At 36.3% G+C, this 24,367-nt stretch overlaps 2 protein-coding genes across 2 annotated transcripts; one reads left to right on the forward strand and one right to left on the reverse strand.

The window, feature by feature from the left end:
• The first annotated feature begins 3,800 nt into the window (after window positions 1-3,800).
• LOC109079308 (elongator complex protein 1-like) lies at window positions 3,801-17,589 on the forward strand. Its single transcript, XM_042738090.1, has 36 exons — window positions 3,801-3,963; window positions 4,573-4,752; window positions 4,920-5,072; window positions 5,194-5,275; window positions 5,732-5,812; window positions 5,939-6,024; window positions 6,171-6,270; window positions 6,505-6,595; window positions 6,693-6,816; window positions 6,905-6,998; window positions 8,096-8,326; window positions 8,506-8,676; window positions 8,752-8,836; window positions 9,489-9,644; window positions 9,844-9,950; window positions 10,115-10,218; window positions 10,312-10,365; window positions 10,476-10,581; window positions 11,656-11,771; window positions 11,851-11,924; window positions 12,128-12,206; window positions 12,355-12,434; window positions 12,528-12,665; window positions 12,818-12,903; window positions 12,982-13,130; window positions 13,530-13,653; window positions 13,767-13,864; window positions 13,998-14,199; window positions 14,385-14,491; window positions 14,807-14,867; window positions 14,960-15,073; window positions 15,286-15,397; window positions 16,221-16,348; window positions 16,654-16,805; window positions 17,267-17,342; window positions 17,418-17,589. Exons 2-36 carry the CDS (start codon window positions 4,603-4,605, stop codon window positions 17,483-17,485), a joined length of 3,939 nt encoding a protein of 1,312 aa, XP_042594024.1. The 5' UTR covers window positions 3,801-3,963; window positions 4,573-4,602; the 3' UTR covers window positions 17,486-17,589.
• A 483-nt stretch (window positions 17,590-18,072) lies between these two features.
• LOC109100455 (WD40 repeat-containing protein SMU1-like) lies at window positions 18,073-22,899 on the reverse strand. The gene is made up of 12 exons (XM_042738089.1): window positions 22,750-22,899; window positions 22,068-22,278; window positions 21,825-21,977; window positions 21,407-21,517; window positions 21,170-21,298; window positions 20,959-21,078; window positions 20,741-20,857; window positions 19,774-19,901; window positions 19,571-19,697; window positions 19,313-19,480; window positions 19,052-19,204; window positions 18,073-18,426 (listed from the first exon to the last, which is right to left on the reverse strand). Exons 1-12 carry the CDS (start codon window positions 22,773-22,775, stop codon window positions 18,328-18,330), a joined length of 1,542 nt encoding a protein of 513 aa, XP_042594023.1. The 5' UTR covers window positions 22,776-22,899; the 3' UTR covers window positions 18,073-18,327.
• Window positions 22,900-24,367: the final 1,468 nt, after the last annotated feature.

Here is a 24,367-nt window from a genome sequence, read left to right on the forward strand (position 1 = left end):
TACATTCTGTGGGATACAAATTCCACTTTCAAAAACATTGCACAATATAGGCCTATGTACGGCTATGACCTTATTTCAGTTTCCACATAGGAATATTTCACAATTACATATCATCAGCGCTCATTAATGTACAACTCCATGTAATTCTTTGTAATAATAATTAAACATTATAAGATGCTTCGTATCAAATAGAAAATGATTAATTCAAATAGGGAAATATAGTTCCAATAAAGTTGTTTGACATTTTTTAATTATTTAATATCGGACTTTCAAGCATAAAATAGTATAATGCATGTTAATCTATGAAACAGTAAATAAAATGGATAAACTCTTCGCTGTATCGTAGGCAAGTCATTCTTATAAGTCAACATGTGCTAACATGCGCGCCTTGTTCACTGTTTGCTGTAATGAATAAACTGAAATAAAACACACTGTTTACAGCACAGTAGTTGATAATAATCACATACCTTCTCTGTTGAAAAGCTCAGTGTTCTTTACTCCATGTGTCTGTCCAGGGCGCGTCTCGTGGCACTTACAGATCTAAACAACACGCACACTGCTGCGCTTCCTTCCTTTACAAGTGAATCATATTTCTTTCAGCGAGTCCCATTAAGGAAATCAGGAAATATTACACACCAGGAATGTGTAACATTGTGTTGCGTTCGTCTTTAGGGAGGCGTGTCATGAATGTCATCGCCTTCAAACACTGTTTTGAAGTAGCCTACTGCTCGTTTCAAATAAGTATACACTTACCAACTATCTGTCGAATTTCAGAAACTTGTAAACTGTTTTTAATAGTCAAAACCAAGGGCGTAGGCAGCGTGATGTGTGCTCAGTGCTCAATGTCAGACAGGAGAGATTGAGACAGAAATGCACTTCTTCCTTCACTGTCATAAATACATATCCATAAGAAACCTCTACTTCAATAAATTCACCAACTTGATAAAGAACTTTACAGCCATTAGAGAAACAGAACAAATAAAGATACTATTGGGAGAGGGACAGACAGCAGCACTGGCTGCGAGATACGTGTGGACGTGCCACAGCCTGAGAGACTGCAGGTGAATGTGTGTTACCTTAATGTCCACCACAGTGATCCTTAGTATGTAGCCTATGTGTGTTTCTATGTTAAAGAGTGTGGTATCAAATGTTCACGTTATAAATTGTTACAGTTTAATACTTCTAAGATTTTATAATATTATATTACTGTGGTGTTCATTTAATTACTATTATTGTTATTATATTATTATTTTCTATCTTTTTGTATATGTATACTAAGCTTTGGCAATATTCATTTACAGAAATGCCAATAAAGCAATTTTAAATTGACTTGAATTGACCTCAATCTCAAAAAGCATCGTTACCCAACTACAGAAAATCCAGTTGAACTCTGTTAGTACAGACTGACTACAGACTAACACCAAAGTCTTTGCTAAAACTGACCGACTCATTGAACCGAGAACCATTTCTGTCGAACATATCCGACTCGCAGTGATTCGTTTGGTTCTTTTGGCAAAAGAACCGTTTAATGTTCGAAATTTAATCAACTCTCTCTCTCTCTGTCTCTCTCTCTCTCAATTCAATTCAAAATTGCTTTATTGGCATGAATGTAAATTATTCAATATTGCCAAAGCTTAATATACATATACAAAAAAAATAATAAAATAATAATAATAATAATAATAATAATAATAATAATAAAAATAATAATAAATTAACAATAATAATAATTAAATGAACATCACAGCAATGGAACTAAATATTATAACATCTTAAAATATTGAACTATAACAGATTATAATGTGTGAACATTTGATACCACAGTCTTTAACTTACATAGAATCACACAAACATAACTAAGGATGACTGTGGTGAACAATAGGGTCAGACACACTGAGGTCACACACACACACACACACACACACACACACACACACACACACACACACACACACACACACACACACACACACACACACACACACACACACACACACGTTCACCTGCTGTCTCTCAGGCTGTGGCAGAGAAGTGCATCTCTGTCTCGATCTCTCTGACAGTGAGCACACACTCTTTGCTCTCTGGGTAACCAGCTCTTTCTGTGTCTGCCCGTCTCGATGGCTAGACTGTGCTCACTGAGCCTGTACTTGGTCAGGATCTGTCTCTGCTTTGTGTCTCTGACACTCTGGAGATACTCTTCACATTCATAATCTGATTTTAGAGTTCGATAGAATTGTAATTTACTTTGTGTTTTAGTTTCTTGATCATAATGTTCCAGACGTGTATTTTTAGATTGTTTGATAATGATTTATTTTGATGTTCAGGTGAGAAGCAGTGCTGGTTTGAGACTGGTTAGTGTTAGTAGAGTTAGTCAGGTTAGTAAGTCTCAGAGCTAGCTGACTGAGTGGACTCTTTTCAGGGTTCAGTTCTTGGGTTTGTAGCACTTTAAAATGTAGCGATTCTGTGGGACTTGATTTAAGATGCATCCAGAATTTCAGGGATCTTTTATGCATATTAATAATAAATGGGAATCAGCCTAATCCTGCCCTACATGCATTATTGGGTGTTTTTCTTTGTAATTTTAGAATCATTTAGCAGAATTCTGTGTGTAGGGCTTCTGTTGGATGTCTGTCCCATCTAATGTAGCTCTGATCACTGAGTGGACCCCAAACCTCAGTTCCATACAGCGCTATGGGCTGAATCACACTATCAAAGATTTTACACCAAATTGGAAGCGGTATTTCAATACTGCCGAACTGAAACTCCCTGATGCAGTGATGATCAGGCCGAGGTAAGTGTACTGCATCATGTGTTCTAGGGTGGTGCTGCCTAGACTGAACTGGTATCTGTGTTCCTGACATCTGGGCTTTTTCTAAAAGACCATAATGTTGGTCTTTTTGAGGTTTACTGCCAGGGCCCAGTTCTGTCAGTAGTTGTCCAGCAGGTCCAGGTGCTGCTGTAGTCCCTGTGGGGTGGATGACAGCAGCATCAGATCATCTGCGTACAGCAAAAGTTGATGTTTTTGTCTTGTAGAGAGAGTCCAAGGGCTGTAGACTGTTCCAACGGCACCGCTGATTCATTAATGTAAATGTTGAACAGCGTTGGACTCAGGCTACAGCCCTGCCGCACTCCTCTTTTCTGGGTGAAGAGTTCTGTATGTTTGTTGCCAATTCGGATTTGTTTGAATACAAAAACTTTTCCCCCTACACCACTTTGTAAAAGCTTATAATATAATCCGTCGTGCCAAATAGAATCAAATGTTTTTTTGAAATCCACAAAGCATGCAAATATTTTTTTACTGTGTTTATTGATTAGGGTGTGTAGGGTGTAAATGTGGTCAGTCGTTCTGTGATTTGGAAGGAAGCCAATCTGACTCGGGCTCAGGACATCATGCTCATTAAGGAAGTTTACCATTCTGTGGTTTAAAATACTGCTAAATAGGCTAACTTCCCCAGATTACTGCTCACACAAATGCCTCTGAAATTATTAGGGTCCAAATTATTAGGGTCTCTCTCTCTCTCTCTCTCTCTCTCTCTCTCACACACACACACACACACACACAGTTTGTTTTGAGACGTACAGAAGACCTATCCCAGAAGATCTTAACTGACCTAAGCAACCTAAATTTACACCTTTATAAATGGCACTTAATCGAAAAAAACAAAAAAAAAACTAATATATGTGAACACATAACTTTACTAAGGTTTTTGGAACTTTGAAGCTGAAACTTTTGACGATTGAATGCCAAAACGAAAGAATCCAACCGGTTCTTCAAAATCTGACGTCCCCGCTGTTCCTCCAAGACGACAGAGTGCGCACTTGCTCGCATCATCACACACTGCCATTTTTTCTACGACGTCAGAGTTCAGGGCAGGCTGTACTGACAACAACGTGCGTGTGTTGTGAATGTGTATGCCGCAAATGATAATTTACCTCATATAAAAAGGTCAAAAACACAACAAGGTAAGTATTACTGATGGTTGTGTCTTTATTTAAATACAACTGGAATTGCTGCTCACATCTTTCAAACATACGTAATACGTATCCATTTTGTAATCATAAGAATTATTCTGATCTTGAAAGCATTTGTATACTGGATAAGGAGGTAGATCCTGTTAAAGAGATAACGTTACGTTTCATTCAGTTTGATGTCGTTGTATTGTTATTAACTCGCTAACATAATGTTCCCCGGTGCTACCATGTTTTAGTACCATGGTAATGTCGTGTGTTGTGGACATGTAACATGGTATTTTTGGTATTACTCATTCATTAGTACCATCATGTGAATACCATGATACATCAGCATTGAAATCATTCAGTACCATGGAAACACTGGTCAAATTCGGACACACTTGACAAAATTTATTGCTGATAATCTATTAAACTTTTTGAAGTATACATTTATTTTCAGGTAAGGCAACCAATGAATGTCTATCATGTATAGTTGTTTAAAAAGCATCCCAGAATGCATGTCGTGCAGTTGAAGTTGACATGAAGTCTTTCCCACCTGCCTTGTCTTATTTTACTGATTGCAATCATATCAATCTAACAAAAACTGCAAAACTGTTTCAGATCTCATCTTGTTGAAAGCATCCACCCAAAATGAGAAACCTCAGTCTGCTGCAGCGCTTCAAGTGCGTGGATCTTTCCTTCCCGGGAACCCCACAGTGTTTCTCCATCAGGAGCGAGACTGGAACCGTGCTGGTGGCCTCTGAGCTTGCCATCACAGAGTTTGACCCTCGGACCCAAGAGGTATTTAAATAATCAAAATAAAAAGTTTTCATAGAAGTTTAAATCCCAGAAAGGGTGATTTATGATAGTTGTATCCCCATTTTGTTCCAGGGGGATTGTTTCTGGTTTAGGATCTCTAATACCTAAATAGCTATACATGATTTTTTCTGTATAATGTGCTTCTATAGGTTCATAAAGAGGTTTCACTGACGGCGGAGGAGTATCTCCCAGAGGACGGCAGTGGGGTTGTGGTGGCGATACAAGATCTGCCAGATCAGGAGTCCGTGTGTGTAGCCACTGGCAGTGGTGATGTCATTCTCTACAACCTCAACACCAGTCAGGTGATCGTTCATTTGTTCTAAATGCTTTGATGATTGTATAAAATGATTGCTAAATGATGCTGTGAAATGTATATGCTCGTGTTGTACTGTCTAATTAACAATATCAAGTTCTCTCTCACAGTTAGAATGTGTTGGCAGTGTGGAAAGCGGTCTAACTGGCATGACGTGGAGCCCAGACCAAGAGTTAGTGACTCTGACCACAGGTCTATATCACTAGCAGTGTTATTTTAACATCCTTGAGATGTTATTTGATTTTATTTTTATGTATATATTTTCCATTTTCATTTTAAGTTTTAGTACTTTTATGAGTTTTTGTCAGTTTTATTAGTTTTTTATTATGTGTGTGTGTATATATATATATATATATATTAATTGTGTATTTATGTTTATTTTATATTACTTATAATTAAAAATTTTTAGGGCATTAAGTTAAACTAAATAAAAAAGAGAAATGTTGCTAAATTAAAAGTTAATAGCTAAAATATGTTTTATTTTAAGTTAACATTTATATTGTTTCAAGTAACAGAATTGTTTTTTATGGCTTTAGATTAAGTAACTATAATAACCCTGCCACTCAGCATATATCTGTTTAGAAGTGCATAATAGTGCCATTTCACGCTTTCTCATTGTGTTTGTTTGTGTCTTATGTTGCATGTCAGGTCAGGAGACGATTATCATGATGACCAAGGACTTTGAGCCAATAACTGAAGTTGCGATCAATCAGGATGACTTTGGCGAAGGTATAATTTATAAAAGTCTTCATTTACCTCTTAATATCATGCTTTCATTTAGGTGACTTGTGTTCTCTGCATATGAGCAGATATCGTGTCTGATGGGTGATTAATAAATTTTTTTCTGTGCATTAGGTAAGTTCATCACAGTTGGTTGGGGGAAGAAGGAGACTCAGTTTCATGGCTCTGAGGGCAAGCAGGCCGCCCAGCGGAAAGCCACAGTAAGTTTTTGTTCTGCTTAGCATCGTTCTGCTTTACCAAATCAACTCGCTGCAGCTAGGAAGTATGATACTGACCTGAGGATCATCAGGAGATCATTGGTTTGAATATGGTCTTTTTCTCACCTAGTTCTCATACACTTTCACAGGAAGTGCAGCCTGCTCTGCCATGGGATGACAGGAAGCCAAGAATCACATGGCGTGGCGATGGGCAGTTCTTTGCTGTCAGCACTGTATGTCCTCAGACTGGTGAGACTCTCACTTTCTGCTATTGTTATCACATGAAAAGTTGTGACAGTTAATATTGTTCATTATTACAGTAGCTTAAACAGCAGAACATGGCGCTAACAACACCAAGGTCATGTGTTTGGTTGCCAAAGAATGCATTAATTGATAAAGTGTGTATTTTGAAAGTTACTTTGCATAAAAGTGTCTGCCAGATGCATTAATGTTAATGTAAAATATAGCAGCTTTTTGTTTCAGGTGCTCGAAAGGTTCGAATCTGGAACCGAGAATGTGTTCTGCAGGCCACCAGCGAGGTTGTTAATGGTCTGGAACAGCCTCTCTGCTGGAGGTAAGATATTCTGAATGTCTTTTTACTTTTTTCTTTTGACTTCATGTTGCGTTTGTCTGACCTGATATGAACTGACAAAAATGGATTTTTCTTCTAGACCCTCCGGCAGCCTGATCGCTTCCACACAGCGGCACCCTAACAAACACAGTGTGGTGTTTATGGAAAAGAACGGACTGTTGCATGGAGATTTTAATCTGCCTTTTGGAAAGGAACAGGTCAAGGTAGATCTCCTCTGTATATGTTATTTTCAAAGATCAGAAATACAAGTCATGGTGCATGAAAAGCTGATGATTTGTGTGTTTTTCTCAGGTAAAGGAACTGCTGTGGAACAGTGACGCTACTGTTCTGGCTGTTTGGATGGAGGACTTAAAGCCTGGAGAGAACGAGCATCCCAACACATTCAGTAAGATGCAGATCAGACTGCTTTGCATATTCAGTGATGGGTCCAGTAATGATCAGTGTTGCTTAATTATGGCTGCATGATTAATCAAAATAAACCAAAATCATACGATATTGATAGGTCTGTTAGTAAAATCTGTTGACTTTAGCAATAGAGATTCCAAAAGAAAAGCTTATTAAATGTACATAAATAGTGTTGAAAGCCAAAATATTAAATGTCACAGATATATATTTACTGAGTAATCCACTATTTTTTAGAGGCGTGTCAAAATGCCAAGTTTGACCTGAGATTTGGAGCCAAATGAGATTCCAAAAGAAAAGCTTATTAAGAATGAGAATCTAGAAGGATATTAAGAATATTGATAGGTCTGTTAGTAAAATCTGTTGACTTTAGCAATAGAGATTCCAAAAGAAAAGCTTATTAAGAATGAGAATCTAGAAGGATATTAAGATATTGTAAAGTTACAAGCATGACAGATTTAGAAAAATAATATTTATGACACTCAAAGACATGTATGTTCTATGCAATTGAGCCGATAGAAAAAAATTTGATTTGTAGTTTTAACATTATTTTAGTCGTAACACATATATGTGTATGTTGAAAAGAAAAGCTCTATATATATATATATATATATATATATATATATATATATTTCTTTCTATCTATCTATCTATCTATCTATCTATCTATATATATATACATATGTGTGTGTGTGAGTATGTATGTATGTATGTGTATATGTATAACAAAATCAGAAATTTGAGCCTGGGACCTCTGGTTGAGTTTACAAGGTTTAGTGCGAATATCAAATTACAAAGGCTGCAGTTGAATTGCATAAATATATGTTCAGTAAATACTACTTCACACAAACTGCATCTTTCCATCTTCTCTGATTTTGGGTCATTTTATTGTGCATTTATGAATCCAGCATGCACCAACCATCTTCACATTTTTGTAATAAAAAGTGCTTATCAACAAAAGCTTTAAGGGCTCCCTGTAGTTTTCAGTCAAAATTAAATTTGATAATTTAACATTTGAAAATGCACAAACAAGACAGCCAGGATGCTTTGTTTTAAACATCTGACCTCTTTCTTTCACAGTTCAGCTGTGGACAGTCGGGAATTATCATTGGTATCTAAAGCAGAGCTTGCATTTTGGCAGTGAGCCCCTCAGGGCTCCGGCGTGTGTATGTTGGGATCCGGAGAAGCCCTTGCGTCTCCACCTCCTGACTCGAGGATGGGTCAGCTACACCTATGACTGGGGCTGGAGCACAGACCGCAGTCATGGCACAGATTGCCATGATAACGCCAATGTGGCAGTGATTGATGGAGGTAGGCATGGCCATTGTCTAACTTATGAATAATTGATTAATCTACTTTAATAAATTGCAGACAACACGCTGTTTCTCATATCTAGTTTTACATCATTTATAGAGTAAATAAGACATTTGAGTACAGTCCAACAATTAAAGGTCTGAATGATTTCAGTGTTTAACTAATGTGTTTTGCAGATAAAATCCTGCTGACAACATTCCGCCAGTGTGTGATCCCTCCACCTATGTGTGCTTTTGAACTTCAACTTCCTGTTCCCGTGAACTTGGTCACCTTCCGTTCTCAAGCCCAGAGGACCAATGAGCTCGCTGCACTCACAGCCGATGGACATATTTATGTATATGGTCAAGGTGAGTAACATAATTTGAAACTTGATTCAAACATAACGTTGTTTAGGATTTCTCACTTACATTTCTTATATTCAGGTGGTGGAGTTGAAAATGGAGGTGTACCTGGGGTATCTGGCTTTAAAGTCATCTCGCCACCATTAGTCTTAAGAAAGACATACAGGTACAGATGATTTTGAGTTTGACTGTTGATTATGTTTTATGTTTATTCATGTTTCTCCAATCCTTATTTAACAAGAAGGTGTCACTAAATAATTAACATGTTTTGTGAATGGTAGTGTAGCTGTAAAAGTTTGGGGTCGGTAAGATTTTTAAATGTTTTTGAAAGTCTTGTGCTCACCAAAGCTACATTCATTTACATAATAATTTAAACAATTATTACCAATTTAAAATATTTTTCGTCTATATTAATTATTAAATAAATATATTTATTCTTATGGCAAAGCTGAACTTTCAGCATCATTACTTTAGTCTTCAATGTCACATAATCCTTCAGAAATCCTTCTAATATGCTGATTTGCTACTCAAGAAATATTTATCAATGTTGCTGAATAAAAGTATTTATTTCTTTAAAAAAATCTTAGTGATCTCAAACTCAATATACAGCATACAATATACTACAAACAAAAATATATTACTTGCAGCAGTCTTTCCACAGCTCTTTTCTGCAAAATCCACTGTTTTCTACTGTCCTTTCCACTGTTTTTGGATTCTTTTCTGTCATTTTCTCATCGGGCTAGCATATCTATTCAGATCGACACTACTGTGTAATTATTACATGTAGCATATATGCTGATGCTGATGTTCTCTCCCAGGGTCACCATGGATCAGGAGGAACCTCTGACCCTGCGCTTGCTGCTGTGGTTGAATGACGATTTGTTTTTGGCTGTGGCTCATGGAAGATACTTCACCCGCCTGCTGAAACTCAGCCCATCAGACAGCCAGGACTCCAAGGACACGCTGGAGATCAGGTACTGGCGCCAAAATAACTAACTCCTCCAATCTTGTCCATATTTGTATTCAGTGTAGCTCACGCAAAGACAGACTGATCTAACGAGCGTAGACATGACCTCAAGGGCTGGGAATTATAAAAAAAAATTGCATTTTTTAAACTCTGCACTTTATGCAGTGTCTCTTTTTCTTAAATTCTTGGTGTTGGTCATTTCTCAGGTCAGATGTTCCAGTGGATGGTTTTGTGATCAGCTTGTGTCACAGCCTTGGAAATGGCACTGTGGCCCTGCAACTTGATGACGGACAGATCCGGAAAGTTCACATGGGTCAGTCAGTCAGTCCACTAATTATAACAGGAACTGGATTTGGCTTCTATGTAGTATCTGTTTTATCACTTGTCTTGTTTGTTTTTCTTCCTAATGCACTTTAAAAATGAATAATTTAATCACACATATAAAGACCACTGTAAATGCTAGAATATTTTACACAGACTCTTCAGAGCTCAGTCTAACAGAATGGAAGGATTCTACTGGCAATATCATCAACTTTCCCCGGCCTTGTGTTCAGACGGCACTATGTACCCTCAGCGGAGAGGTGCATATATAGTCTGCATCTATCACTGACCTTTATTTCATCATGCTCACTTCAGTTTCAATAAATGCTTCGTATGTATTTGTTTTTTAATAGGAACATTTGATAGGCCTCACAGAGAGGTCACACCTCTACATCGGTGACTCACTGGTAGGTGTGAGTACCCCAAAATGATATAAAAAGGATATAAATTACATTACATTTAGTGTTTTAGTGCCAAAATCCAGGCTGGTATGCTCACTGGAGTGTCTCTTCCGCAGGTGGCCTCCAATATTTCCTCATTTGTAGTTTATGACGACTTCCTCCTGCTCACCACACACTCTCACATGTGCCACTGTCTCAACCTCAGCACACTCTCTATCAAAGGTACATGTGAATGCATCATATTGCAAAAATATACTTTTTATTCAAACTTTCTATTCATTAAATAATCCTGAAGAAATGCATCGAAGTTGCAAAGAAAAGCAACAAAAATTTTTTGAACATTGATAGTAAGAAATGTTTTTTGAGCAACAAATCAGCATATTAGAATGATTGATTTCTAAAGGATCATGTGATCTATTTTTATGGGTATTTTGGGATATTGCATAAAAAAACGTGGGATGGAAATGCCAAGATGCACATAAATTCTAAAAATGTGCAGAAAAAACTTTTGTGCTTAACTAAGTAGGATAAATGTCTTATCCGGTAAGAAAACATGCACATAAACTACGATGGAAACACTTTTACTAAATTCCTTTATGTGCATCTGAAAAGACATGTGACTTTGCGATGGGACAGCACAGCTGGACCAACCAACAAACTGATCACATTGTACAGCATCTGAAATGCTAGGTTTTTTTTCATTCTGTAATTCTTGAGCAAAGTGTTTTTTTATAATGAACTCCCTTCACAAACAGCAGGCTCCGAAAATAAGATAACATGAACGCTTTTTGTCTGCATGCTCAGAGGCTTTATTGTACACACATTATTATATAGAGTGCCTTCTCCTGCTGCAGCAAATAATTTTTTTCTTTGTGATATTTAGCACAAGTTAATCAGGAAGTGACAGTGTTGTTCTCTTTAACTTGGTGCTAAAACGGTGCTTTATTCGCAAATGTTTTATGCGATATTACAATTTTGCGCATAAGTTTAGTTTGTAAATTTGGATGGAAACATAGCTACTGTGCTGAAAGACTGTGTTGAAAATTCATTAAAAGAAAAAGTTAAATTTTTAAACATTAAAATAGAAGACAGGTTTTTAAGCTGTAATAATATTTCACAATATTACTGTTTTACTGTATTTTTTTTATAAAATAAATGAGACCTATTAAAACAAACATAAAAAAATCCTACCAATCCCAAACCTTTCAACAGTAGTGTATTATAATACAATATAAATACAGCATATATTCCATAATTATAAAAATATTTCTATTTCTATATTGGTGTCCTGTGCAGGTCTGCAGTCAGCTCTGAGCTCGGATGCTCATCAGAATGATGAGACTGTACGAAAGGTAGAACGAGGCTCTCGCATCGTTTCTGTGGTTCCCCAGGACACCAGACTCATCCTGCAGGTCAACTGAACATGTTCATATGATTATGTATTTTTTTCATTATGTATTTTAATGACAAATAGATTTGTTTTGTTTTCAGATGCCACGAGGGAATCTGGAAACCATCCATCATCAAGCTCTTGTACTTGCTCAGCTCAGAAAGTGGCTTGATGGGTATAAACTTCAGACAATGCTACATATACAAAGAGAATACTGACCTTTTTTAAAAAAAAAAAAACACTTTTTTTTCTCAAAAATATTTTATATTGCATTATATTTTTTATATTGCATTTATAGTTTACTTAAAAATGTAAAAATTAATTCCTGATAAATTAAATGATTTGATTTGAATCATTTTGCTATGTTGTTTGTTTCAGTCTCCGATTTAAAGATGCTTTCGAGTGCATGAGGAAGCTGAGGATTAACCTCAACCTCATTTATGACCACAATCCAACTGTGAGTGACCTCACTCTGTTGTCATTTCCTTTTTTACAATAACATCTAAACACATTCTTCTACACCATGGATTGCATTTTCTTTCAGAGAATGGCACTAAATGAATAACACCACTCCATTTACCCCCATCCCATGATTCCTCTCACAGGTGTTTCTTGCCAACATTGAGATGTTCCTGAAACACATCGACTCCATCAACTACATCAACCTGTTCCTCACTGAACTCAAGTAAACCTTAACACAAAGGCATTGATTAAATCTCTTTTGATGCTTTTTCCCTTTCATTTGTCTTTTAATAAAAAAATGTTTTTTGATTCTTAGAGAGGAAGACACCACTACAACAATGTACCCATGTCCTTCACGCTCAGCCTCTAGTTCTGTCTCAGGTAAAGGAGGAAAGAAGGTGGACATCATCTGTGATGCTTTACGGTCAACAATGGAGACTCTCGACCCACAAAAGTCAGTTCCACGGTTATTAATGTTACTTATGTTTTGTAAATTGCATGAAGTATAGTATAGCCCTTCTACTTCCTTCTCCAATTGAGATAAGATTACATGATGTACATCAAGCCCTGATCTTCCTCCTCTGAGATGCTTTCATCTATACACAGGTATTGTTTATGTATTCTGACATCACACGTGAGAAAAACTACACCAGAATTAGAACTCGCTCTACAGAAGGTCCACGAGTTACGAGGTGAGCTTGGATTCGCTCAAGCCCAATAAAAATAAGTTTGATTATGTGTCTGTTACATGTGTGTGCTTGTGTGTTTAGTGAACCCACCCAGTGGCAGCAGCAGTGTGAGCGCAGAGGAAGCCCTCAAGTATCTGCTCTTCCTCGTTAACGTGAATGAGCTGTATGAACACTCCCTCGGCACCTACGATTTTGACCTAGTGCTCATGGTGGCTGAAAAATCTCAGAAGGTCAGTCAGAAGATTCCAACTCTGATTCATCTTAACTGTTAGTTTTTATAACATTATTATATTATATTCATCATTTTACATACAAAACTTGTATGAAATTAATGAACACAATTCAGTAAACACATAATAAATAAAATTCAGTATAGCAATTGCACATTGGGTATTTGGTTTTATTGTATTATGTTAAAAATATTATATTATAAAACATACAAATCATTTAATAAATGCGTAATGAATAAAATTCTTGTTCTCACATAAGCAGCCATTTCACATATTTGTATTCTGTAATATGTTATATTATTATTATTATTATTATTATTTATTATTTTATTTTGCAATTACATTATTTTATATTATAAAAGGAATGTATAAAAGGTTTTTTTTCCCTCAAACATGTAGGACCCCAAAGAGTACCTGCCATTTCTGAACATGCTGAAAACCCTGGAGCCGAACTACCAGCGTTACACCATCGATAAACACCTCAAGAGATACAGGAAGGCCTTACATCACCTCAGCAAGTGTGGTGAGAGCCTTGTTGGACATCCATGAGCAATCCGACAGCAAATTCCTCTGTTTTTATTCACTCCCTTCCACCATCTTTATGCCTGTTTGGTATCTCCTGTTCATGTTTTTCAGGTGAAGAACATTTCACAGAATTGTTAAACTTGGTGAAGGATCAGAGGCTGTACAGTGATGCTCTTGAGCTTTATTCTTTAAACAGTGAGCAATACAAGGCAAGTTTTATTTTATAAACTCCTACCTAAAAGGCCATAGCAGAACTGACTTAAATATTTAGCTTGTGTGGTAATGTTTTAACTGTAGCTGTGATGACATGATCTTGACCCTTTACCCCTGTGATGTCATCAGACCCTGAGCGTGGCCTATGCAGAGCATCTAGTGGAGCAGCAGCAGGCGGAGCAGGCGGGACTGTTGCTATGGAGATGTGGGGAGAACGCCCGTGCCCTGCAGGCCTTTGTCAGTTGTACGAGCTGGAGAAACGCCCTCGCTGTGGCCACACACATCCCATTACCACCTGAACAGCTGGCACTGCTCGCCCGAGACCTGGCAGGTGGAGATCTCTGTCATGTATGCATGTTTCCATGAGATCATGAATATCGGTAAGCCATGTTGTATGTCTTATCTTATCATATAAAATAAACTACTCCAGGACACAAAACAAAACCAACCCGCCCTTTGATCAGTATCATAATGCAAAACTACACTGTATGTTTCATAGTCATCATTGTTTCCAAGACTGTTGTCTGCTGTGTCATGTGCTCATGCCTGTGTGTTGGCAGGATTGTGAGGAGGCCATCTCTGCTCTGATACAGGGAGCTGCATGGGAAGAAGCGCTCAGATTGGTGAGTTGTTGATCAGCATGTTGCAATCTCTTTACATAGCTTTACCAGTTATTAATATTGCAGTAAAGTGGCTTTAATGTTTTATAATATTATAAAACTTTTTTTACTTGATTGGCAATTTCTTTTAAATGCATTTTGGTTTAAAAAAAAAAAAAAAAAAAAAAATATCACTGTGTGTGTATATATATATATATTGGTCAATAGCTGTATAAAAACTTTAATTTCTTATTTCAGATTTATTGCTGTGTGTGTATACAAAAACATAATAAAAAATATAATTACAAAAACCATAATTTAATTTATTTCTTATTTCAGATTTATTTGTACAACAGACAGGACATCATTGAGACTGATCTGAAGTCTGCTCTTCTAGATGGTAAACCATCATATTTTTTATTTTTGTCATTGACCTGTTAATGTTGGATTTATTTTATGCTGTATCTTAACTGTATAATTGGTTGCCTGTAGCTCACAATAATCAGACATCTTTCCTGGAGTCCCAGAAGGCTTTGTTTATCCGTCACAAAAACCGCCTTGCTGTGGTCCAAGAACTCAAAGCCAAGGCCAGACTGGAGTTATTTGGTAAACGGGAAATATTACTGAGTTCCATTTATATTATTAGCTTTTCAGAAGACACTGTGTGTGTCCTTTAGAAAAAATATAGCATGTTTTATCTTACAGAATATATATTTTTTAAATGGAGAGGTTTTACTGAATCACATGAAATCTTCATTAGTATACTTTTGGTTTTAAGCTATTTCCTGTTGCTCACTGACAGCCTCTTGGTGTTTCAGATGAGGATGGCCCTGACTGTGCGGATGCTGAGCTCTACTCAGAGGCCAGCAGCGTCTTGACCGGCAGCCATCTTGGCTCGAAATACTCCCGCAGCAACTCTCGCATTTCATCGTGAGTGACATCTTTGCTAACACAAATTTACAAACACTAGGGATGCACTGAATACCACTGTACCAAACAATGACGTGACGCGATCAAATAGAGGCCCGCACTAATGCAGCAAGCATGTTGGCAGTAAGAAAAGCTTTTAAAATTGTCCAAGAAAAGCGCAAAAATCATTACAAGCACTGACAGCGAGAGACTGTTTAGTACTGCATTGCATGTCTCCGATGAGAAGAGGAAGGGGTGATAGTTGCTGATTAATGATGATTGAAATCGTGAAATGGCCTTAAACAATTAGTAAATAAACTGCAGAACGTTGTGTATTCTAATATACGCACAAATTAAATAATGTATCCAGTGCTGCACGAGCTCGCAGCACCAGGGTTCAAAGTCCAAGGTTGCATTTATTTTTACAGTAAAAAAGAAGGGGATCTCAAAAATGGACCAAAAATATTTTACTAACTTATTAATTTTATGTTAAATTTATGTGCTTTGTTGGTAAAGTTTCTAGAATGTTAAAAAAAAGTTCAGTGTTAAGTAAATATTTTTAAATTGTCGTTTTGTAAATGATTTTTTCTTTGAAAGGCTAGACAAAACAGTAAAAAGCATATTTTGGCTACTCAGTTTATGCAATGGTGAAAAAACTGGCGAAATATATGGGGAAAAAATGCAAAAAACTATGTTTGCTATTTGGCTCAGTGTTTCGTTTTGTTCGGCTTCGGCCAAGAATTTTCATTTTGGTGCATCCCTAACAAACACTTCACTGTTTTAGTGTCTTATAACCTGTCAGCAGCTCAAATGTCGAGGTTGAAGTTTGCTAACTGATCTGCAGGAGGTCGTCTAAGAATCGTAGGAAAGCAGAGGGAAAGAAACACAGTCTGAAGGAAGGAAGCCCATTCGAGGACATTGCCCTCCTGAACGCACTTACTCAAATCATCACCATTGTTGATAAGATGAGAGGTGAGCTGAGGACACAACAGAAACACAAAAACATGTAATACTAGTATAAATCTGAATATATGCATGTATATTGCAATTATAAGATGGATATAATGGATATATAAATATGAATAAATATGGACATATTTCAAGTGAATCAGACATCAACAAATGTGCATCTAAGAGTTTAAGTTTGGCATAGTTTGGACTCCACGGTACTTTAAAGCTTTACAGAACTGACATGAATCTGATCAGTTTCCTTATGTAGCTGTATTCTGTATGTGTATGAGATTCACACAGATGATTTTTGTTGTCTGACCCTGCAGAGGAAGTTCACAGCCTGCTGAAGGCTCTGGTGCTCTTCCAGTTTGACGGTGCGGCCAGCAGCCTGCAGAGAGACTACGGTGAGCTGCTCCAGCTCATGGAGACGGCTCTTCCAGAGATCTGGACTGACAACCTGCAGCAGGGCCAAACCCCAGTGAGTCACACACAGGCTCCCATTGACTGTTTCAGCACATTTAGGGTTGTTTTGGTTTTAAATAGTTTAATATAATTTGAATGTAGAACTTGAGATTAATTGAACTGATATTCAGATTTTTAAAAAGTGTTAAACATTTATATTACAGTTTCATTTTCAAATATATTTACCATGTTGAAATATTTTTTTTTTTGTAATTTAGGTTTACATGCTCATTTGTCTTTTTTTTTTTTTTTTTTTGCTCTGGAAAAAAATAACGGGTCAAAAATGTACTTTTTTGTTTATTAATTTCCCAAAGCCCACTTTTTACTCTAATTTAACAGTTGGTGCTTGTTTATTTTCCTTACAATTAAATGTTACAACTGGCTAACCTCTTTCCATGTGAAAACAAAGATTATAATAAAATTTCTATGAATTCTAAGACAGTAAATCATGCATATTTAAAGTCTTGAATTATTCAGCTCACAGGTCCAAACTCAACCGCCAATAGCATTATGGCATCATTTCAGCAGCAGAGACCCGCTGTGCCTCAGCAAGGTGAGTACTTTCAGTGAAGCTGTTTTCATTCGTAGGATTGGTTTTGAATTTCCAATGACCCTGTTCACTCCTCAGACACAGAAGCCCTGACTGCTCCGAAGATGAGGATCGCTGTCAAGTGGAAACTCAGCATTCTCAAATAGTCTGCATGTGTCTCTAGGCTGTTTTATTTTTTGTGGTCATTTTATGCAAATAAATGTATTTGTATTTTATGGGATATTATGAAATAATTAAAAATAACAAATTACTTTTTGTCTTCTGATTTTTTTCATAGCTGTAGTTCACAATCATATTTAGTCTCTGAAACTAAGAGCAAAGTGTAAGTGTTATGTGTGACTACGTTTTATGGTAGGTTCTTGTTAAGACCCATAATCCAAACTAACCCATGTTTTAGGTTAAAATAAATTTGATCATTTTTTTTTAACTTGTCCAATTCATATTTGCAGGAGATTAATATACAGATGAATCTCATAATTTGTAGTGTAGGAGCCTGTCACTGTTGAATGGCTGTATTTACTCGTTTCATTCCTAAAGTTCAAAAAAATAAAAATTAATCAATATTGGCCTTCATTTATAGTATATTAAAATGCTTATGGTGTTTCAATTTGAACATTTTTATGATTACAAATTTTAATGTCGGGGTGATTGATTACAAAAAAAATCCTTTTTTTTTTTTTTTTTTTTTTTTAAACCTCTTGCTTTTCAATGTGCAAGACAACATGTTGACAACTTGTGGTCAAATGCTTTAATTATGAGACTTAAAGGAAGAGAATGACAAGAAAAAATTATCTAATGTTGGATCAAAAGAAAACTTATTATAAATTACAGATGCTTCCATTTGAAAAACTTATCCACTGCACTTGAAGAAAAAAAAAAAAAAAAAACAGGTATGTACAAAAAAGGGTTAAAAAAGTAGGCAACATATTCTAATTGTGTTCTCCTTCCTGCCCCAACCAATCCAAATCCCCACATCACATCTGTGTGGTTACGGCTTCCAGAGTTTGAGAAGCCCGTCCTCACTGTATGTGGCGATCAAATTCTGGTGTGGGTGGTGGGCAATACCAATGACATCCTTCTCATGAACCTGTAGGGAAAAAAAAAATGCATTTGTTTTAATACATTAAAAATTTAAAAACATACATAATTAGTTTTTACATCCCATTTTAGTGACCACATCAAATTCAATTTAAAAATGTGATTTTATATACACAGAAACCATAATAAATGTAAGTAAAGTTTGCATCTACTGTAATTTTTCAAATGACTTTTGTGAAAATATTGATGAAATAGTGTTTCATCATTCAGCATAACAGATATTTATGTAAATACTAAATTGTATTATATTTTAAATGATTAAAAACTTGACAAAACGGGTAAAACCTACTGGTTTGAAAGATGGTAAAGATTTAAAATGACAATTAATTCACAATAAAATTAGTCTGTGATCCTTAGTCTTTTAATGTCATCTAATTATTCTTGCTCTAAATTTGCCTGACAGGATTGTTTTACAATTACTATTGTTACACAATGACATTTTTCCCTCAAATTATGGTAAAAAAATTAATGACAGTCATTTTTTTTAAACAGGACTTAAAGCTATATTAAGCTTTTGTGTAAAAATACAAACATTTGTACAAAAAAAATGATTTAAACATGTTGATTTAATAAATACTGGTAAATGAAGTGAGAGATGGATGGAGGAGACTTACAGTCAGGGTTCTCTCTAGTTTGCCTGTGACTGTGCTGAAACAGTAAAGCACAAAGTCCTCTCCGACACAGTAGATCCACTCGCCACGAGGAGACAGAGAGCAGCATACAAAATCACCACCCTCTCTCTTACCAGAGCTGAAACTCCTCACAATCTGCAACAGGAACAACCGTAAGACGACGAAGAGATTCATAAACAATCACCCAAATCATTTCAATATTCTCATCTCCTTTTTCATTAACACCACACTTGAGCTTCTCACCTGGCCCTGCATGTTCATGATGACAACAGTGTTGGATCGGTTACACACAACAAAATGCTCAGGGTTTTTAGGAAGCAGGATCACGTTGTTGACAGTGATGTCGGTTCCCGCAGACGTGCCCAAAGATTTGAATGTGCTGGTGCATTCTGTGGTCTTCACGTTCCAGATCTGGGAGAAAGATGATGTCAAACCAAAACACAAGTTACACTTTATGAGCCTTTACTTGAGAGAGTCGAGATAATGCATTAAGATCTGTACCTTCACAGTTCCATCAGATGAGGCACTAATGATGTGATGACCGTCAGGAGTAAGTGTGGCATCATTCACAAATGAAGAATGACCTCTGAACTCCTTCAAAGACTTGCCTGATTTTAACCCATGTATCCTGGTGGAAAATCAAGCATAAGTGAAATGTGCTGTGATTTTTGTGGACGCTGAGGACAGTGAAAAGAGACGCTCACCTAATGGTCTGATCGAAGGATGCAGAGAGAATCTGACTGCTGTCTTTACTGAAGCTGATACAGGTGACACCTTTACTGTGAGCACGCTCATATCGCCGCAGACACTGGCCACTCTGGATCTTCCACACCTGAAAAAAAAAAACAAAGACAACCCATCCAGCATTAAAAATAACCAATAAATCAGCCTTCCTACTACAAAAATAAAATATAGCTCATGTTTGCATCTTTTTACAACACAAAAATCTTACATTCAAACATATCATGTTTGCATCTTTTTATTATACAAAAAAATAATAATACTCTATTTATTTAAATGGTTATTTTTTATAAAAAAAAAAAAAAAAATAATAATAATAAAATTCTCTTATTTGTAGTTCAACTAAAACATGTATAGACATATTTAAAAAAATATGTAATATATATGACAAAAACTTTAATGAAAATAAAAAATAAAAATAAAAACAAATTAAGATATTAATAAAAACTATTAATAATAAAATAGAATAAAAATAATAATGTCATTAATACAAAATAATATATATCACAATTAATCGCATCCAAAATAAGTTTGTTTACTTCTATGTCTATATAGAGTATGTTTGTGTACTCTGCATATTTATTATATATATATAAATACACAAATGAATGTAAATATGTAAGAAAAATGTTATATTTTTATGCAAATATTTATATTTGTTTACATATACATGCATAATAAATATACACAGTAAACACACATATATTAAATAAACAAACTTTTATCCTTTCAGATTTATATCTGATCACTTAGATTTTCAAAATACAAAATTAGAAATAATAATCAGAAATTAAGATATGATGATATGGCATGCAGGGCCAAATTAAAAAGCTTCAGGGCCTGGTTTGGGCATCCCTGTGTTAAACAAATGATCAATGAGCACTGAAGGTTTTAATCATTTGTCCAATTTTAATATAGTGTGTATGAGACCTTAATCTTGCCATCCTGGGCTCCTGTGGCCATCATCTCTGTGTCCCGACTGAAAGACATGCACAGCACTGCGTCATCCATCATCATGAAGTTATCCTGAGCCTGATACTTCAGATCCTGTCCAGAACACACAAGACACGCAATCCATGAATAAACGTGCATTAACAATATATAAACTACAAATGCAGATCCAGAAGTCGCAGCGCAGATTCACAGACCTTTCTGATTTTTCCAGTAGTGAAGTTCCATACTTCAATAAATCCATCCACAGATCCAGTAACCAGATACTGACCATCAGGAGAGAAGCGTGAGCACTCGACGTGAGACTTCTGACCAAACTACAATAAAAAAAAAAACACACACTGAGGTGAGTACCAAATCTCCACTGTATCTTATGTTCCTGTGGAGGCCAGATGCTGGTTCCTGTACCTTGATGTGTCTGGCCAGCTGAGTGGGGAAGCGCTCCTCCTCGACGTCTTTCACAGCTGCTTTACCTCTGAACAAATCAATGGTCATACCGGGAGGCAGAAGACCTTGATGCTGCTGCCACTTCAGAGACTTTAGAGACAGAGGCAGACCATCAACTACAGGAATGTGAACTATTCCTCCAGTGTAATTCTGAGACCAGTGTACATGCATCACTGTTGCAAGGGCAGTTTAACTCACCTGTCCAAGCAGAGCCATCAGACGTGACGGTGGTACCACACTGACCTCACCAGCAAGAGCCTGAGCTATAGCTGCTCTACGCTTCTCCTTACTGCTGCCATCAGGATAGGCCTAAAAATAGATAGATCAGCTCAGAATTCATCCACAATGGAAATTAAACTGTTTGTAAAAATCCAAGTAGATATACATAAACCAATGTTTTCTATTAATTACGTGCCACAGTTTCATAATGAACCGAAAACATCTTTATATATTAGATACAGATATAGTCTATATCTAGATACGGTCTCACAAAACCTTGTAGGAAACACTGCATGAATTACTAGATAAATGTATTTCTATTTCATATGCAATATGTTTAAATATGTAAAAATAAATAGCTAGGTTTTTGTGAAGTGCATTGTTTTAGATCCCTCACCTCTCTGGGGTCAAAGTAAGAGCGTGCTAGAAGATTCTCCAGGTGGATGTATCGCTCAGGTTGGGTTTGTTTCAGCATGATCATGGGGTCAGTCTGCCTCAACAAAGATCTGGCAGCTCCCAGCTCTCGGAGCTCAATCAGCTCAAGAACAACCTGCAAAAAGTCCACAGCCCAATCAATATTCAAAATGAGCCACATCACAACAGCCGACTTATAAAAATCCTAATTTGATCTGCCTCTCACCTGTTCGTAAAGGTCAATGAGGGTCTTGTCAGGGAGTTTGAGGGACTGTATAGCCTGAAGCACAGTGTCCCAGTGACCGCTGTTGATATCTGCCACAAAACTCTCAATACTGTCCACTGTGTTGAGAGACACGGTCGTCTCCTCCTGGAGCGTTGCTAAAGTCCGCTGCAAGCTGTTTTCCTTTAGGTACTGCATGATCAGACGAATAACGCTGGAAAAACATGACATTATAGTACTTTGCAAGACTGGAGAGCAAATATATTACAAGAGAGTTGAATAAAATAATATAGTGTCTATATAGTTATGAGCATTGCTTACAAATTGATGTGTGCAAACGAATAAATAATCTTGTATTGTGATAAAGCACACATACGACATCCACAATACACAAAATTGTTATTCTAAAAACATGTTCTAGTGGAATCGCGAGCTGCATTTGCTACTAAAACCAGAGAAAAAACTGAGCTTCAATACATCAAATACAAAAAGTATGAAAGATAAAAACTCTATTTAATATCTAAGCTGTGTGCAAAACAAGCTCCTGATAATGCTAACACAGTTAGCTAGAGAAAACTACGTTTGCTGACCGCTAAAAAACAGTCTGTAAAATAGAAGTGCTCGTTTAAATTACACAATTATGCATGCATATGATGTTTGGAAACACGCAATTTAATTAACTTACTCTGCTGACTCTATTTCAATAGACATTATTGAAAAATGATAATAGTGATGTGCAGTGAGAAGCCGAAGACACCGCGACAGGAACGACACACGCGTCTTCTTCTACGGCTCTGAATACATTCTGAACTAAACACAACAACGACATCTAGCGGCTATAACCACAACCCTCACCAGTTATTCTGCAGGCATTGAAATAATCAAAATTATAATACAACTTAGTTTTATATTTGCCAGCGTTAATCTGGTAATGGTAAAAATATGCTTTTTTGTACTATTCAGTGAAACAAGCAGTATTTTAACACCACAATAGATTATGATTTTATATATGATTTGATTATATATTTTTTTATAATAAAATAAGAATAAAATGTAACTTTTTCATTTTACTTTATATATATATATATATATATATATATATATATATATATATATATATATATATATATATATATATATATAGTTTATCGTTTTCATATATTACATTAAGGTTAAATGGTTATTATGATGATGTCTCATCAATCCAATCCATGCCATTTAATCTTTCCTCCAAGCTCGTCTAAATTAGTCTGGAGTAAGAGTCCTCTATCTGAACACGGGCTGTAATGATCATAAGCACTTGAATAATCCTGCTGTGATTGCATGTTTTGTATTCTAGGCTCTGTCTAGGGCCGGTGTGCCATTATTATCATCATCTCCACACATCGCTTCTGCCTGTTCACGTAATTAGCGGCAGTTCCGCATTTGTCTGTAGGGGGCGCCAAAAAGACGCTTTTAATCCAGCGCGCCCTGCGACTGAAGGTCTCTCAAGGTTAAAGCGTTTATTGCTGCATCAGCCTCACATGCTGGTCTTTTATGAGGGCACAACGCCATGGGCATTTAACTGGCCAGAAAAAGCAGCTCACTGCTGCAAATCTAATTGCCCACCACGAAATAACACTTACTTTTTCATCCTTATTAATGTGCCAAATCTGGGCCTACCACAGAAAACAGACCTGTGTGATTTGCACCCGAGCGTGCATTTGTTCTTTTCGTGATTACAATTTCAATGCTTGCCATTAAACACCGGGACTAAAAGTAACAAGGCTGTGACATTTTGAAAATAGGGACAATACCTCAATACCTGTTTTGAGTTTATATGAGTCAATATGAGGTGTCAAATAGATTGAATGCTACAGCGGGCAGTTTTTATTATGAACCAGCACACATAACACCAGAGGTACTGTTTCTAGCTAATATATTATTCTGGACTTATGAGCCTGTTCATCATTGGTAACAGTCCCACCAGTCACATCCTGAGAAAAGAGCTATGTGGGAACATAGACTCCAATATTATTTAAAGCCTGCTGGCAAGTGTATTATATCCATGGTTCATCTGAAAGAAAAAGCGACATTAAATATTAATTTGGAACTAAGGAAACTTGTTTCCATCAAGAAATTTTTATCTCACAATTTTAAACTTTTTCTCAAAATTTTGAGTTTATATCTCACAATTCAAATTTTAAAATCGTGAGATATAAACTCAGAATTATAAGACTAAAGGTCAGGCATGTGCGATAAGTAGTCACAATTACTTTTTACATTTTTTATTCCATGGCAGAGAAAAAAAATCCATTAATTTT

The sequence above is a fragment of the Cyprinus carpio genome, chromosome B14 (assembly GCF_018340385.1).
Source record: "Cyprinus carpio isolate SPL01 chromosome B14, ASM1834038v1, whole genome shotgun sequence".
NCBI classification, from domain to species: Eukaryota; Metazoa; Chordata; class Actinopteri; order Cypriniformes; family Cyprinidae; genus Cyprinus; species Cyprinus carpio.